The sequence below is a fragment of the Microplitis demolitor genome, chromosome 6, assembly GCF_026212275.2.
Source record: "Microplitis demolitor isolate Queensland-Clemson2020A chromosome 6, iyMicDemo2.1a, whole genome shotgun sequence".
Classification (NCBI taxonomy): Eukaryota; Metazoa; Arthropoda; class Insecta; order Hymenoptera; family Braconidae; genus Microplitis; species Microplitis demolitor.
Window position 1 is genome coordinate 8,974,553 of NC_068550.1, and position 17,229 is coordinate 8,991,781.

At 27.4% G+C, this 17,229-nt stretch overlaps 2 protein-coding genes across 4 annotated transcripts in view; one reads left to right on the forward strand and one right to left on the reverse strand.

Annotated features, from left to right (window-relative positions):
• LOC103570635 (mediator of RNA polymerase II transcription subunit 20) overlaps nt 1-17,229 on the reverse strand; it is a 55,622-nt gene that overhangs the window by 25,866 nt on the left and 12,527 nt on the right. The window lies entirely within an intron of this gene.
• The window catches only part of LOC103570634 (facilitated trehalose transporter Tret1), a 34,103-nt gene that overhangs the window by 14,770 nt on the left and 2,104 nt on the right, over nt 1-17,229 (forward strand). Inside the window, exons 1-2 of one of the 2 annotated variants that reach the window (XM_014442401.2) lie at nt 7,661-8,211; nt 15,569-15,664. In XM_014442401.2, coding sequence (XP_014297887.1) covers nt 15,602-15,664 — 63 coding nt within the window. In that variant the 5' untranslated portion in view covers nt 7,661-8,211; nt 15,569-15,601. Of the gene's footprint in view, nt 1-7,660; nt 8,212-15,568; nt 15,665-17,229 lie in introns of those variants that run through there. The other variant, XM_008548438.3, reaches the window with a different exon arrangement.

Genomic DNA, 17,229 nt, shown 5'->3' on the forward strand with positions numbered 1-17,229 from the left:
GTACAGTTCGGTTTGGGTGAAGCTCCAGTGATCGATAAAATTCCCATTTTACCGATAACTGGATCTTCATCCCGCGCCTAGCGATCAGAAACCTTCGTTCGAACCCGACGTGTGGCTAAACGGTCACCCAGCCAAGTAGTAATCATGCTCGATGCTAACTTCGGTGATCGCCCGAGCCACGCGCGTGCCGAACGGTTGCCTCAGCCGCTTTTTACTAATTAATAATAATATTTTTTTAATATTTGAGCTATAAAATATTTTTAAAATTTTCAAATAACAATTTATGTAAAGTCCCTATTCAAAAAATTAATTTTTAATTTTAATTTGGGTGATTATTTATTAAATAAAAAAAAAAATAAATAAATCTTTCAATTTACTTTAGCGCATTTGAGAAAAATACTTTTAAAAGTGACAATTTATTATTCGAAAAATTAATTTTTAATTTTAATTTCGATAATTATGAATCTCATAAAGAAAATTAAGAAATATATTTTTTTTTTCACTGCAATAGATTTTAGAGATAATTTTTTTTTATAAGTTTTATACAATACTTAATTTTAAAAAAGTTATGAAAAACGCGAAGTGGTAATTAACTGAATTTTAACCTTATAACAATTGAATGAAAATGTTTTTTTGGATAATTAATAATTAAATTGTGAAAATTAATACATATGTTTTCAAATTCACTTTGAAAGATTTGAAAAATAAATTGTTTTCAAAAGATTTATTAAATATTTTAAACGAAAATTAACTTTAAAAATTTGAAGTGACACTTAACCTCACTACAATCAATTTAATCATAAATAATTATTAAAAATGACTAAATAAACCTAAAAATGGATAAAAAATCGCATAATAGAGATGTAGAGTATTAAAAATAATATTGTTAGTTTTAAAAGTTTCACAAAAATTATTAGTTAGGGACCTCCCAGAAGATATAGCAAAAGAAGCGGCAAATTACAGGATCCTCGTCAACGTCACGAAGGCTCGAAAAGTGTAAGTTAATGAAACCGCAGATTCTCTCTCAATACTTACAAGAGTATCTCAAAAAGGTCTACCGAGTTGCACGCACCTCTTCTTGTACACTCTATGCTTTCGTCTCATCTCATCACATCTCATTCCATCGCATCCTATCCTATCTTCGAAACCACAAATGTGTGGGCGATCACAAGAGCACCCGCGTAAATAACTTTCAAAGAAATCTATATTGAACACTCCTCAACTCTACTACCTCCATTACATTATATATATAGATATATTAAGAATATAGAGTGGTTAAAAGAATATTTAAAAGATGAATACCGTTTAAGTTATCAAGGGCCCGTAAGAAATGACTCATGACAACTTTCACGCTGTGTCAACCGCAGGTGATACTTGAATTTAAAATTTAGCTTTTAAAATCGTCCCTTTCAATTCATTCTTACTTATTATTATTGTTATTATTATTTTTCCGTTCCAGTTCCATTCAATATTAAAAATTAAAAGAAAAATTATTTAAAAATATAAATTCAAACAAATTCATCTACATTTAACGCCAGTCATTGGAAAGAATAAAAACAAAAATATTCAAAAGAGAATGAATTGTTTCGAATTGTTTTACGTACAAAATTGCGGTCGTAGGTCGTAAAAAAATAATGAAAAAAAAAAAAATAAAGTAAAAAGATAAATCTCTTTCGGAGACACGCCAGTCTGTCTGGTTATTTTCAACTTTAAAGTGTAATTTTACACACCAGGTTTTCCCGAGAAAAAATATAAAAAATATTGACGCACTTTTTTTTTTTTTTTTTTTTTTTTTTGAAAGAAAATTTTTTTTTGGTAATTTAAAGTAACGAGGAATATTACAATAATCGAACGGATGTCCTCGTTTATCTGTCTTCGGTTCCATGAACGGTGTGAAAATAAATATGTTATGAAAAATAAAAAATAACTAAGTGTTGACAGAAGGTTTTTTCAGACGTTATTAAAGAATTATTTTTTATGTTAAAGCCAATCGAGGCATGAAACCCTTAAATTATCGATAAATCGTTACACTTATCGATGGTAATATCCGGCTTTTTTTTTATTTAAAACACAAATTATTATGAATTTCTACAACTTTTATTTTAAATTAGAATGTAATTTTCTTTATTAAATTTATTGAAAAAAACTTAGGGTAAAATGAGGCAAAAAAAATGATTTCTTGTTTCAAAATGCTTAATTACAGTTTGTAAAAGAAGATGATACAAAATGTTCAGTCCAGCTATGGCCAATTTCAAATTTTCAGATGAAAAATTTTTTTCAGATAATGATTACTCAAATTTTTTTTTACTAAGAATAAGAAAAAGCTGATTGAGTAATAATGACCCACAATTTTAAAACAAATTTTTACTGCTCGCATAAAAAAAAAGGATAAAAATTAGATTTATAATACTAACGTGGTGCTTCAAATAGAAAACTGAAAATATTTGATAAAATTCTGTAAAAATTTTATTCGTAGCAGTAAGTTTTACAGTTTAAGATATACTATTAACAGAACTTTTTATAAAATCCGAAAATTATAAAGTGAAATTTTTATAGTTTTTGATTCTAAACACCGCGTTAATCTATAAATAAAACTACAATTTTTCCTGTTTTATTTTAGATTTTTTGCGTGTGATAATTTTAAGTTGGCCTTACTATCCACACCTCAACTTGCCCCATTCATAGAAAAATAAAATTTTTTAAATTACAGTATTATCTAAAATTTTTCCGCTTACACTTAAGAGATTACTTTTACTATTTACATTGTAACTTAAAATTTTTTTTTCTTTTTTCGTATTTTTTTTTTACAAACTGTAATTAATCATTATTCAAAAAAGACTAATTTTTTATTCTTCAAAAATAGTGTCTTACTTTGCTCCGGGTTCCCATATTGTTACCATAATGATAATGCTTCTTCGAAATTTTGAGTCTCATAATTAAATGAATTAACAAATTTTCTCGTTTAAGAAAAAAAAAAAAAGAAAAATTTAAACTCAAGTCAAATCTTCTCCTTTTTTACAGAACCAGGAAATATTTTTCACCATAAATTTGTTTCTAAAATAATATAAATAACTAAAAGAAACAAATTCTTTTTTTTTTTTTCATCTACTTTTTTCTCACCGGACCTTTTTCAATTTATATGTTTACATTTCAAAGACACATGATACACTAATAAAAATAAAGTTTACGAAACTAGAAATCTTCTCTTCTACCTTTCTACGAAATTTGTTACAAATAAATTTAAAAATTACGTATAGAAAAAAAAAATTCTCCTCGAGCGTTTTTTTTTTTTGTTTTTTTAAACGAAATTAACATTAACCTCTGAGGATTTTGAAAAATTGATCCAGGAAACAATTCAATGTTGAAATATTGTTTTGTATATTTTCCCAGACGTTTCGCAAGCTTAACAAAACTCTTTAGTGTCTGACAACACGTAATATATATATTTAAGTACACACGAGTAGTTGACTTCAAGCACAATTTAACTGTTGCCAAGAATGATGACACGTCAGAGACAAGCTTGTTCATATTTTCTTTTATTAATTACAAACATTATTTTTATTGTTCTTATTATTGTTATCGTTATTATTTTATTTTTCTAACACACGTATTTTATTGTTTTTCTTTTCTCTGACAAATAAATATTTTTTTCCTTCTTAAATTACACAATCTCGTCATTTAATTGTAATAAAATAAATAAGCAAATCATAATTGTATCAAATTTTTAAAAAACATTTTAAACTTATGACTGCACTGATAGAAGCTAATCAATGTTTATTTACGGCAAATATTTATTCATTAATTGTTAATGAAATTATAATTAATATTTAAAGAATATTTTGTAGATTAAACTAGATATTTTTTTTTCATTGATATGATAGAAGACCGTATAAATCTTACAATCTCATTACATCAAATTACAATTGTACAATATGTATTATTTAGACAATAAATATGATAACAATATGAATAAACTAAATGATGATAAATTAATATAAATACACGGAAAAAAATAAACTTCAAAAGCTAGTGTTTGAAATTATAACCTGGAACCCGGGTGTCGATATGGGGAATTTTAACATTCCAAATAATAAATTTTATAATACGTGTCGTCTATTTTTTAAGTATCAGTTACGATTTTTAAAGTTCGAAGAGTAATTTTCCTTGCATAGACAATAAATTTTCACACTTATCCTGTAATTATTAACGTTTTAATCATAAATGAAAAAACTACTATTTAGAATGATAGCATTTACTGATCACTTTATTATCATTATGTTACTTGTCGTCCTCAATTTATATAGTTCATTTTTTTCCATGCAATATAGCAAATGATGACAAGGATATTTTTTATTTATTTTTAAAGAATTTAACTATTGGCTTAAATGATCATATCAAAGCATATAAATTTATTTTACCAGCAAATAACAAAAAAAAAAAAAAAAAAAAAATTTGTCAGATGAAATTGAAATAATTTTTTTGGACGCACTAAAATTTGTTACTTTAAACACTCTAATTTTTATTTCACATCGATATTTAATTTAAATGTTTCAATAATAATATGCATTGTACTCTTTATTTATAATAACCAATAATAATTATTTATTACAACTGTTTTAATTTATCCTATAATGACAAATATTTATTCATGTGGTCCACAAACTTGTGATAATTATTATTTGTTTGTTATTGTTGATTTAAATTAATAAGTTAGCAAAATATCGCGTTACTAAAACCATAAGGGCGTATCTCAAAATATACGCCCTTTTGGTTCTGCAGAACCAAAAGGGCGTATAAAAATTTTTTTTTTTGCTCCAATCAATGTAAAAATATTGAAGACATTAAAATCTATGGAGAAAACGAAAAAAAAAATTTTTTTGTTTTATGCCCTTTTGGTTTTAAGCAAAAATTTTTTTAAAGTCATAAGGGCGTATCCTATTTTTTCGGTTTATTATTAATTATAGGTCAGAGTAAGAAAAAAAATTGCAAGGGTAATAACAATTATCACTCCACAATTTAATTTATATGAAGAAATATTTATTTAAGTGAAAAAACAAATAAAAAATAGAGAAAAAATAAATTCATCAGGGTTTTAGTCCTATACCATCTCCATCTTCAGGATCATCTGTACCTAAGAGTATAAAAAAAAAAATTTTTTAATTTTTTTTAGAACATAACTTGACAATAATAAAAAAATTTATAAACTATTACCATCGCTGAAAATTAATCTTTAATAATATTGATAATATTTTTGTGGGACGGTGCCTGATGGACAAAAATGATTTAGGTCATTAAACTTGCTTTGATATATTGGTATTCTAGAACAATAACAATTCTCAAGAACAACGGCAATTGATTTTTGAAAATAAAAAGAAAAAAAAAACAGGAAACAGAAAATGAAACCTTAATTGAAAAATGAAAAAATGCACCTTTGAAAAATTGAACAATCTAAATGAGCATTTTTTTAATTTGATTAAATTAAATTTCACAGCACTCATAGAATTTAGAATTTTTTAGATGAATTTTTTTCGTTCTCGAATTATACATATTTTTTACATCAATTGTTGAATTAAAAAAATTGTGACAAGATTCGATCAAAATTAAATAAAGAAATTTGGTTTTTTATTTAAATAAATATTTGTTCAGATAAATTAAGTTGTGGAGTGATAATTTTTATTAACCTTGCAATTTTTTTTCTTACTCTGACCTATAATTAATAATAAGCCGAAAAAATAGGATACGCCCTTATGACTTTAAAAAAATTTTTGCTTAAAACCAGAAGGGCATAAAACAAAAAAATTTTTTTTTTCGTTTTTTCCATAGATTTTAATGTTTTCAATACTTTTACATTGATTGGAGCAAAAAAAAATTTTATACGCCCTTTTGGTTCTGCAGAACCAAAAGGGCGTATATTTTGAGATACGCCCTTTTGGTTTTAGTAACGCGATATATATTCCATCTCTTTGTTCACCCGACTTTTCACCAGCCTAAATAAATATTTATCAGCTATCGATAAATATTTATTCCATATGAAAAAAAATCTTGTCAAATTCCCAATTTCCTTAGTATTAACAAAAATTTATTAAGGATGTGCGAATTAAACATTGATATTTTACTTAAATTTTAAATTATTGGAAAATGCGCGAGTTTTTTTTAATTTTGAACAATTTAATTTAAAATCAAATTTAAATTTTGAAAATAACCCATGATAAATCATAAAAATTTTTTCAACAATATTTATTAAATTTCAAAAATTCATAAATATATCAAATAAATACTTAATAATTCAAATTTTTTTACATTTCAAATATTTATTTAACAAAATTTCTTAATAAATAATTTATAAAATATCAATAACTTTTGTTTGATACAACAAAATATTGTATCAGTGTGTAAATACTCTCTTTTTTAACTTTTATCTTTTAAAATATATTTAAAGAATAAATAGAAATAAAATATTAAGAGAAAAAGGAAAGATTTTTCGGATTAAGTGATTTAAATTTGTAATAAAATACTTTTGTCTCGAGAAATCGATATGACCGTGGACAGATAGTCGAATTTAAACGTTATATTTTTTTTTTAATGTACGGTAAAAAGTTAAATCAAGTTAAGTAAAGAGTGACCCTTTTTATTAAATATATATATATATATATAAATAACTTGTATTGGACATATTCAAGGTATTTAAGGTGGCAGACAAGTTTATCTGACATCTTTTCACGCATCTCATACTTGATTACATTCAAAAAATACTCACCTGTATACTTAATACTCAATCGCATGTAAATGAGTTATAAATCCGATAAATAATATACATAAAAGGAAATATATTCGATAAATATATATTTAAAAAGAATTTTAAGGATAAGTTTATTTTTGTCTGATAAGAGCTTTGCAGAGAGAAGATTTTAAGATTTTAACCGATTATACATTTTTTTTTCTAAGCCCTTAGTGTAAATATTTAATGCTGTGACAAGATTACAGTAAAGTAAATATAATTTTTTTTCAATTTTTGAAGAAAGACAATTTTTGAGCTCAAAATAGAGTTGTAGCTTTCAAATGAAAATCACTTGCAAACTATTTAATACATAAAAGTTTAATTAAACTTTGTTTACAGAGAGTTTAATTTCCTACGAAAATTTTTTATTATATTTTCAATATTTGAACAAATTGTTTGAATTCGAGCTTTCAAAAAAAAATTTCACAACTTTTGAATACTCTTTTATATAATTCTACTGTGAAGTAGAATTAATTAAACTTATAAAAAAAATTTAATTAGAACTCTCATATATAAAATTTAATTCCCAACAAAATCATTTCAGTCTATTTTAGTCATATATCTAATACTTTAGGCAGTCTTTAAACAAAAACCTAAAAAAATTTCATGGGATTTAAAAATACCGATTGAACGTTAAATGTCTACTGAAAAAACTCAATAATAAAGATGTTCTTTCCATGAGAAAATAGAAATAAAAATAATTAAAAAAAAAAAAAGAAAAAGAAAAAAAATGAAAGTCCTGAGAAAAAATGTACGCGCGTGCGTAAATACCCACGTGCTCAAACAATAAAACTAAGTAAAATATCAGTACTCCAAACGCGTGTACACAGTATAGTTAGTACTTAGTCCCCCATATGTAATGGGTTTGGTTCTCTTTCATTTCATTTAGCTTTAGCTGCTCAACAGAACCGGCAACAAGTCTGTCGTGTCAGTCGTAGTCTAGCGATCCCATGCGATGGTCAATCACCAGCCACAAGATCTTAGATCTCATATAGATCCTAAATCTAAAATTATCATTACGTGGTTTAATAAAAATTTTCTACCAACATCAACATCAACAATAATAATAAACTAAAAAAAATTTAATTTGAATTAATCATCAGTGCCTTAAATATTTATTTATTAAATACGATATGAGTAATTGACCAGTGTACTAATAATAATAAAAAGGGAGACCAAGTGAAATTAATTTCTATGACTCTTGTTCATTTTTATTAATCGACACAATTGAAAGTAACTACCGCCTAACAGTGTTTATTTTTATTTCATATATTTATTAAATACTTATTATTATTTTTTTTTCTAACTAATTTATTTGTGCCCGTATTAAAAATTTGGTTTATTCAAATTTATTATGACAATTAAATCGATTAATTTCGTTATGAAATTCAATTAGCGAGTGATATTTTAATACATATGTAACAAAAAAAAAGGTATTTTAATATTTTTTTTTTTTAACATTTAATATGAAATTTCACTAGTGTGAAAGATTAAATTTTTAATTTATTAATTTCAAATTATTGGTTATTATGTTTTACATGTAATTGATTGTAACTGATTCATAATTATCATACATTTGAATTAAAACTTTTACCTAGCGTTAAATATCACCGTTACTGTAACACGTTTATTTGTAATAATTATTTTAAAACCGTTAATTAGATTCATTTATGGTATTAATAATTTATTAAATGTCAGTAAAAATTTAATTCAATTAAGTATTCAATTCAAAACTATTTTTTTTAAATTACGATCTCATATTATTTGACAGTGATTAATTGTTTAATAGAAAAACATTTTTTTAAATTTTATATTTAATAGAAATATGAGATATGTATATATATGTGAATTTTTATCAAAGACAGTCATAATATCCTGTAATTTATATCATTTTCTCGTCTTTCTTATTTTATTTCCGTGATTACTGCAGATGAATGCTGGCTTAATATATGTAAGTGAGCTATATATATATATATATTTATTATAATATCTCTGATGTCAATGTTCAACTATTTCGATTGCTGATATTCTCGTGAGAAAGCACGACATTCACTTTATGCTTTGAATTATTTTATCTTTAATATATTTAAAGGATTTTCTTTTCTTTATTTCCATATTTTTAAAAGTTTTTTCTAGAGTCCAATACGTGCCTATGAACAACTTTAAGATCTATTGAAAAATATGTTTTTTTTTCTTTTCTCGTAAAAATTATAAATTTTTTAAATTCGAAAGAAAATACCGTGACGAAAGTTTTTACTTTATAATAAAAAAATTCACAGTTTTTATCAAAAATTAAATGATTACATTTTATAAAAAACAAAAGATCCGAAAATATTTAAAAAAATTTTTTGAAACTCCTGAATTTTTCCCATAAATGAAATTTTTCTTTTATAATAGAAAATTAAACAAATTAATATAGCACCCGCTTTACACGATTATCTATGACAATTAAAAAAATAAAGTCACAAATCAATTTTTAAGTTATTTTCAAAAATAGCATTTCAAATTTTGATATTAGAAACTTTTGTCCTCCAGATTTAAAAGTTCATTCAAAGACCGATTTTACCTGATTTTCCCAAAATATTTTTATTTTAGAAATTATATCAAAATAACAATATATCAATTTAAAAAAAAAAAAATCCTTTTTAAATGAACCGAAGTTTTAAAATAAAAAAATCCAAGAGTTGTTAGAAAATTATTTATAAAAACTTTAATTTCAATTAATTTCAAAATTCGATTACTTGTATTCCAAAATAAATCTAAATTTTATGAATTTCAACATGCAAACACTAGTTTGAACATTCGCGGTAAAATATATATATGAAAAAAAATGTCATGAAAAAAGTAAAATTCAGTAAATCATCAAAGAAAAAAGAAAGCATTATTTAAATAGCTCATTTTCAGTAAGTCATAATTCTAGCCGCACGTGTCATACTTTCTTTGTAAGATATTAAAATTTTTTTTTTTGTTCATCTCCAGTGTCCTCTTTCACAGCAAACGAGGATGCGAACAATGCTAAAAAAATATGTATATCCGCATGGTCTGCATATGTTAAAGTAGCAGTAACATTTACAGTTTTAGCAATTGTACTAGTACAAGCAATACTTGGTGGTTTATGTTACCCCTGTTTAATTCCGGTGGTGAATTTAGTCTGCGGACTGTAAAATTTAACAGTCCACTGACACAAAAAACAATAGTCTCCTTATCCCCATTAAAAAAAAGCTTTACAATCCCACAACAGCAGGAATACGTAAAAAAAAAAAAGAAAACCACAATCTCTAGGTCAATGTCCAGAGTATTTAAAAATAATAACCTGACACTTATCGCCTGATTGAAAAGCACTTATATAAATAATCGGATTGTCTGAGTGCTCGTAGAGCTTTTTTGTTCCTTAAATTACTTTTCAGTGTCGCTTTATGATGATAAAGTGCTAGGTGACAATGGAACTTAAATAACGAACAAAGAAACGACAAGTGCATTATTATGTTTTAATACATTGGTTTTGAAATTTTCAATATTTTAATTACTCTATTATTTGATCCTGTGATTTTTTTTTTAAATTGACAATCTATATTTTTATTTAATTGGCATTAATTATATTTTTATATGTATACCGTAAAAAAAAGTCAATGGAAGTCTCGGTTATCGGTTTTGAATTTAAGACCGAAAACGGCGTCGGAATAACACCGCTAGCGGTGTTAGAATTTTTCTCGATGTAAGTGGTGTTAATAAAGAAATAGTTTTATTTTTTAAGTATCAGAAGTCAAATTCTATTTCAAATACAAAAAAAAATTTTTATTGTTTCAAAAATTAATGATACGAAAGATTTACCAATTTATAGAAAAATCCAAAGAATGTTTGTCCATAATGACATGTTAATGTTATTGTATAAAATATGTGAAACAGATTTACATGATTCAAAAGTATCTTGGCAAAATAAATCAACGAGAAAAATAAAATAAAATTATCAATAATTAATTTATTATTTTTAAATCAGTTATTTCCTTATGAAAAAGAACAATTATAATACAAATAATTATTATATTGTTTCTAAATATTTGATATGATGAGTGATCAAAAATTTATGCAATTTGTTCAGTGCATTAAAAGTAACATTGCTTATTCTACGTAGGTAATGAAGTGGCTTTTATCTCAATTAACGATAATTTCATTATTATAACCGAACATTATTATTATTATTATTTTTTTTCAGTTTTATAGATCTTAAAACACATATACTCACACCCTCATATTCCGATCGGAGTTAATATACTCCGTAAATACACCGTTTTAACACCGGTTGGAAAACACCCCAATATATATATATATATATATATTGTGTAATTTGCCAATTTGGTGGACATCTAGGTGAATAATTGAAAAATATATAGAACACGTGACAACACAACATAGCGGTCGCATTTATTGTTCCACGAGTTTACAATAGAATCAGATGTTTTGTCGTGTTATAATGGAGCGCGTGGCCTACACACTAATGAAAGGGTTGCACCTTCAATAGTACTACAGTTTAAATATATGCCTCGAGTATCTTCATCTAGGCATCAGTGGTTCCCAGTTTATTCATTTCCTTTCACTTTTAAGTTTAAACCTTACAACAAAACCATTTTATAATTAAGCGGCCATAAAACAAATGTCTAAATTTAAAATCAGGCGTTTTGTAATAAAAATTGTCGAAAATATAAAATATTACAGATTTTTATGATATAAAACATATCAATTTTTCAAAACTATTCGAAGATTATGATTTTTATAATAAATTCAAAGATTACATATTAATTTAACTAAAAAGTTTGAAATACTTGAAGAATTATATCTCAATGTCAGTTTAAATCGATAACGATGTGATTTCTCAAGTTTGAGCCCCGTGGTTATAACAATAGAGCGAGCTTGGTTGTCTTGGTACGTTTTCAGGATGCACTAGATATTGAATATAGATGCTGGTGTCTCACTTGTACGAAAATTATCTACACAGTTCTCTCAGTCATTCACAGGCTGCTTCGACAGATCCGAATTCCGAGATTCAGGGCATTGGAAAAGTTTTACCAGGTGACCCCCATCAACTTGAATGCCATTATTATCACAAACTTTCATAGTTTTTATGTTTAAAAAGTTGTTATTTTTTCATCAATGATAAAACAAATGCGTCACATTCCATACTTTTAATCATGATGACTTATTTTATGTCACAACATAATCAAATTCAATAACTAAGCCTAGAACTCTTAAATCTATACATTATCAGTCACGCATTACGTTAATCTAATCCATTATTATATTTGGCATCCTAGATTATTTCATAACAAGACTTTGTCAGCTAATTAGTACAATAACTGACGCAAATATAAACCAATATATTTTAGTATTTCTTCAACATTATCCTTATTAAATACTATCTATAAATCTGACAGTAAAAAAATGATCTTGCCATCTTTATCAATACTTTTATCCAATGGGTGTCTGAACAATTAATCACTTAGATTATTTATTTTCTGGATCGTTTGCTGTATGCACTGAGACGTGATTCAAGAGCATACACGTACCGACAGTACGTATGTTAATCTAAATATATATTCCTTGATGTGACCAAGTTAATCCAGTTGTAGCTCCGGTTGTTGCTCGCAATCCACAACATGACGATCATTCGTCGTAGCTTTAACTGCTACTGTATATTTATTTCCGTACCCATTACAATGATGGATAATAAGCTTTGAATTTAATGTAAGAAACAAAAATTGTTAAAGCTTAACAATAAGCACACATTAATCACTGATGTTAATTAATCATTTAAGTGATTTTTACATGAAAACAATTCAAATATATGATAAATTTTATTCCATTGTATAAGCATCTGTTGATTTAGATCTCTTGGATCTGCATTAACCAGCAGACAACTTTACTAAAATAGCACTAAAGTATGTTCTCTGTTCATTCAACTGTTTTCTATTAATAATTTTACAATCCTTTAACGATATACATATCTTGTTTAAGATTATTTATTTAGACGTTAAGATATAAAGATATGAAAATAAATACTTTGAGTTAGAGACCCGCAAAAGAATCCAAATGAAATGACAGAAAACTGATACCCGTAGGGTAGTCATAATAAGGGCGCTGTCACGAACTCTTTCTTTCGCTTTTACAAAGTAAGTCTTCCTTAGCCATTTAGTCTGTCGCTTACTTTCTTAGTTTTAAAGATAGAGGAAAAAAAAAAACAAAATTTAACAACAAAAATGGTTAAGAGCTGATGAAATCCAGAGACAGCATTAATTAGCTGTACATTAAGCATGCACTTGCTATCAAAATGATCTCGAGGAGGCTCTTGCCTCTGGTTTATTGAGTGGATTTGCAGTACATTGACGTTGATGCACAAGTACACACTAAAATAATAATAACTGATTGCTTATTGTACCAAATAAAACGACAAATCCGGTTGTCGGAAAACTTACAAAAGGAAAAAATACTCTGAAAATTACTTTAAATACTCAAGAGTTTATGCCTGTTATTATCATCAAATGTTTCCTATAGTCACTTTTTTTCTCATCCCCAACTTCCTAAAGAGTTTCCTGATGACAAGTATCCATTTAGTTTTCATTTGAATTGAAGAAAAACTTTGGCCAGTTTTTATGTTATTGATTAACACAAAAGGCTTTTGTTTAAATAGATTAGATCTATATAAACATAAATAAATAAAAAAATTGAAGTATATGTTGATGACCGGAGGCGGAAGAATCTCGCGTGAATTCACCCGGAACTGCGAATGACCAGTGACAGCTGGATACGGATATTCATAGCCACTTGACCTGAATAGAGCAACCCAAGTTATAATAAACTGAAACGCTCTTCTCTTAAACATTTTGTTGTTTCATTGCCTTTGCCAAATGTCTTTTATTTATTAAATTACCCGGTTAAATATTACTCGTTAAAATTAAATTGCTACACGGAAAAAAATGTATCGCAACTACTATGACGCGGTGAGAACAGTAAAGCTGGCATTTCTATGGCAGTTTAGTAATTATTACACTACAGCATAGTGATGAAAATTCTCGCTTCATGTCACTTTCAAAGTAAAGTGAATATAGATATGATGATAAAGTACTTATATCAATGCCGCATTATAAATATCACAATGCTGCCAAGAGAATATTATCATTTAAAAAATTATTCTATTATTATTTATTAAAAAGTATGTTTTTTCGAATTACAAATACAGAATTTCATAAATTTAAAACTTAATTAATTTCTATAATAATAAACGGTTATATAAGTAGAAAAAAAAAACGGAGATATTGTTCATGTTGACCAGAATGTGTAAGGGTCAACCCAAAAATATTTTTTAAAAATCCACTGGTGAGTGGCAGTGGCGCTGATATTGTACTACAATGGAACAGTAACTACTTAACACTGTAATTATTACAGCGCTGTGTAGATCTTGCTCTGTTACAGCAAAGTCTCTCTATTATAAAACAGTGCATGTAAACATTACTCAAAAATAATGTATCGACAATATCGTACTCATTACATTGAGATATAGAACAATTTACGGTACAACACATTGATATTTACAATATTTTTTCTTTTTCATGGACTGAGTACTAGATTGCAGTGTAATAATTACTATATTTTTCATTTCACATAGCAATATTTACGGTACATTACTTTCCGTGTACAACTATTTGTTTGTTTTCATTATTTTTATAAACATAAGATACGAAAAAATTTTTGAAACCGACTGTAATTGCGTGGATGAATTACGTAGTTATATTAGACGACCCATAACCCATCAGATCGTACATCAACCGGATAAATATACCTGTTATACAACCCGTCTAAGCTTACTTTCATAATGATCCAAAGATACATGATCTTAAGTACATGCTCTTGATAGGAAACATAAAAAAAAAGCATAAGCTATTTTTTTTGTCGATAAAATAGCTAGTTATCTTGTATCTGCAATTAACTCAGATATTTAAAGCTGTCGAAATCTTTTTATTGAATCTTCAACACCTCGGTATAGTAACTGATGTTACGTGTTTTGTCGTAATTTTTTTTTTTATTTAACTAACCGATGGAAAATGCAAATTGTGGATAAAATAAAAAACAAACAACAGGTAGATGTTGTCCGCAATGGTGTATATAATAGATTTAAAATGACGACACTGGGATACACGCAGTAGATTCGTTAATAAAATGTCGATATAGCGCACTCTCGGAGCAATAAAGTGACATAAAGTGTGCCCAGCTTTTTTTTTTTACTGCACAGGTATTATTTCCATTTTTTTTTATTTTGCTACCCCATTTTATTGTTATTATATATTTTAGCTTGTCATTTAAATCGATTTCTAAGCATCAGCTGTTTCAAACAATAAGAAATGAGTTGGAAGAGATTAATTATCTGTTAAATGGATATTGCTTTTGTTTTTTTCATTAACAAAAGAGATTAAAAACAAAAAAAATTTATCCGTGTAGATAGTATTGTTTATACTAAATGACAATAGGGGTTTTTTTTTTTAAATAAATTTAAGTCTCGAGGGTTTATTTTGAGACAGTAATTAATGAAAATAACATTTAGAGCATTTGTGCACGGAAGTAACTCGTTATGCTCTAACGACTTTCCCTAAAATTCTCTCCGAACTCGAATTCTAGTTTTCAAACACACACACACACACACACACACACACACACACAAATATATATAAGTTAAACTTGTAGGATTTATATAACTAAAACGACAACAGAATCGTTAAAAGTTTCTTTTGTCTTATTTTACAGGTGACAACTGTACCGGAAGAGAACGGCTTCAGAATGCCCCGCGCATCAGTAGTACACATGACATCGACCGCAACTCGACCCCAGCATCTATCTCAGGTAATAAGGTCGTTTTTGTCAAGAATCAAGAATCAAGAGAGTAGAAAAATAAAATAAAATAAATGAAATGAAAATCGATTTTCGGTAAATTTTCTTCATATTCTTCTTCTTCTTCTTCAGCTTTTACTTCTGCATTTTGCTTTTGCTTTTTCTTTCATCACAACCCTATTCGAAGCAATTTTCGTTAAACTAGATTTCAGAATGAAGCTTCCGGATAGTATAACCACCCTGTTGTATAAGGCAAAGGCCTGGAGATGTAGTTTCGAAGCTAGCTTACTAGCAGCAACCTTGCTGGCTTAGACTAGTGCCCCAGTTTCTGTCTTCCTCACACTTGCAGGCTCTTAATCGTTGTTTCTTGCTCTTAAAACCATTGGATGTGGATGTGGGTGTGTACGTGTGTTGAATAGCCACCAAATTCTCATCGAACTCAATCATATTCAAACTTTACCAGACTAGACTATTCTGAATATATGCTAGCTGGTTAGATTTGCTATTGGCTCTAAGCCATATCCAAATACAAACGTTTTATCTTTCTCTCACATCGTCAAAATTAATTGACTAGTCTTATGATTCAAAAATATTCTCTTTATCTTTGTTTAAATTCACCAGTAGCAAAAGTTTTACGTTCTTTATTATCCGTACTAGTGTATAAATGCACTTAGCAGTTGGTTTTATTTTTTTAACTCAAGCCAAGCCCCGGGAGTGCCTTTGCGTTCTATTCCACATTAGCATAATCCAAGCCTGTGATTTTTAAAAAATATTCTTCATCATCAACTACATGACGAACACAATCACCAGTCTAGGGTCATAGAACTAGGGTCATAGCTTTTTAGCTATGACTTAAGTCCTTAAGGTAATCTTATAACAAAAGAAGCTTTGTGTCAGCTTTGCACATTATTGCCGTTAAATTAACAAACAGCAAACAAACAGAAATTTTAAAATATAAAAGACTTTTATTATAAATTAATCATCATATTTATTGAGAAAAGCGCGAGTAAACAAAGTAATGAATAAATTTTAAGTAAAAGGTGAAAGGTAAAAATTACTGTTGATTAAAAACAAGTCGAGGTGTGGAGATTTGTCTGTGTGTGTGTGTGTGTGTGTGTGTGTGTGTGTGTGTGTGTGTGTGTGTGTGTGTGTGTGTGTGTGCATCAGCTTGTGACATACATGTGACGCCAGGTTTACTTGGGTCACAAACACCGCATATATACCCAGTATTAGAGTTTGTATCAGCTTCAACACAACGGTAGACAGAAAAGGAAGAGCAGAAGCTAGAAAAGAAGGGGCCAAAGGCTTAAGCGTGAAATATCGACGGGATTTACAACAGGTGCAAGCGACACGATTTTATACATTTGTCTTGATGGTGATCCCACAAAAAAATAATAACGATAATATTATACGTCCACTGAATAAAAAAATAAATCTATTCATCTGTAAAGTAGGATGCAATAGAATTTTTACCGATGGGATCTAACTGCGCGTGCATGAGAGATTCCGGAAAGAGCAAGCCGTGAAATGTCGTCCGCAGTTACTGCATTCTCTCCTATCCTCACTTTACATATACA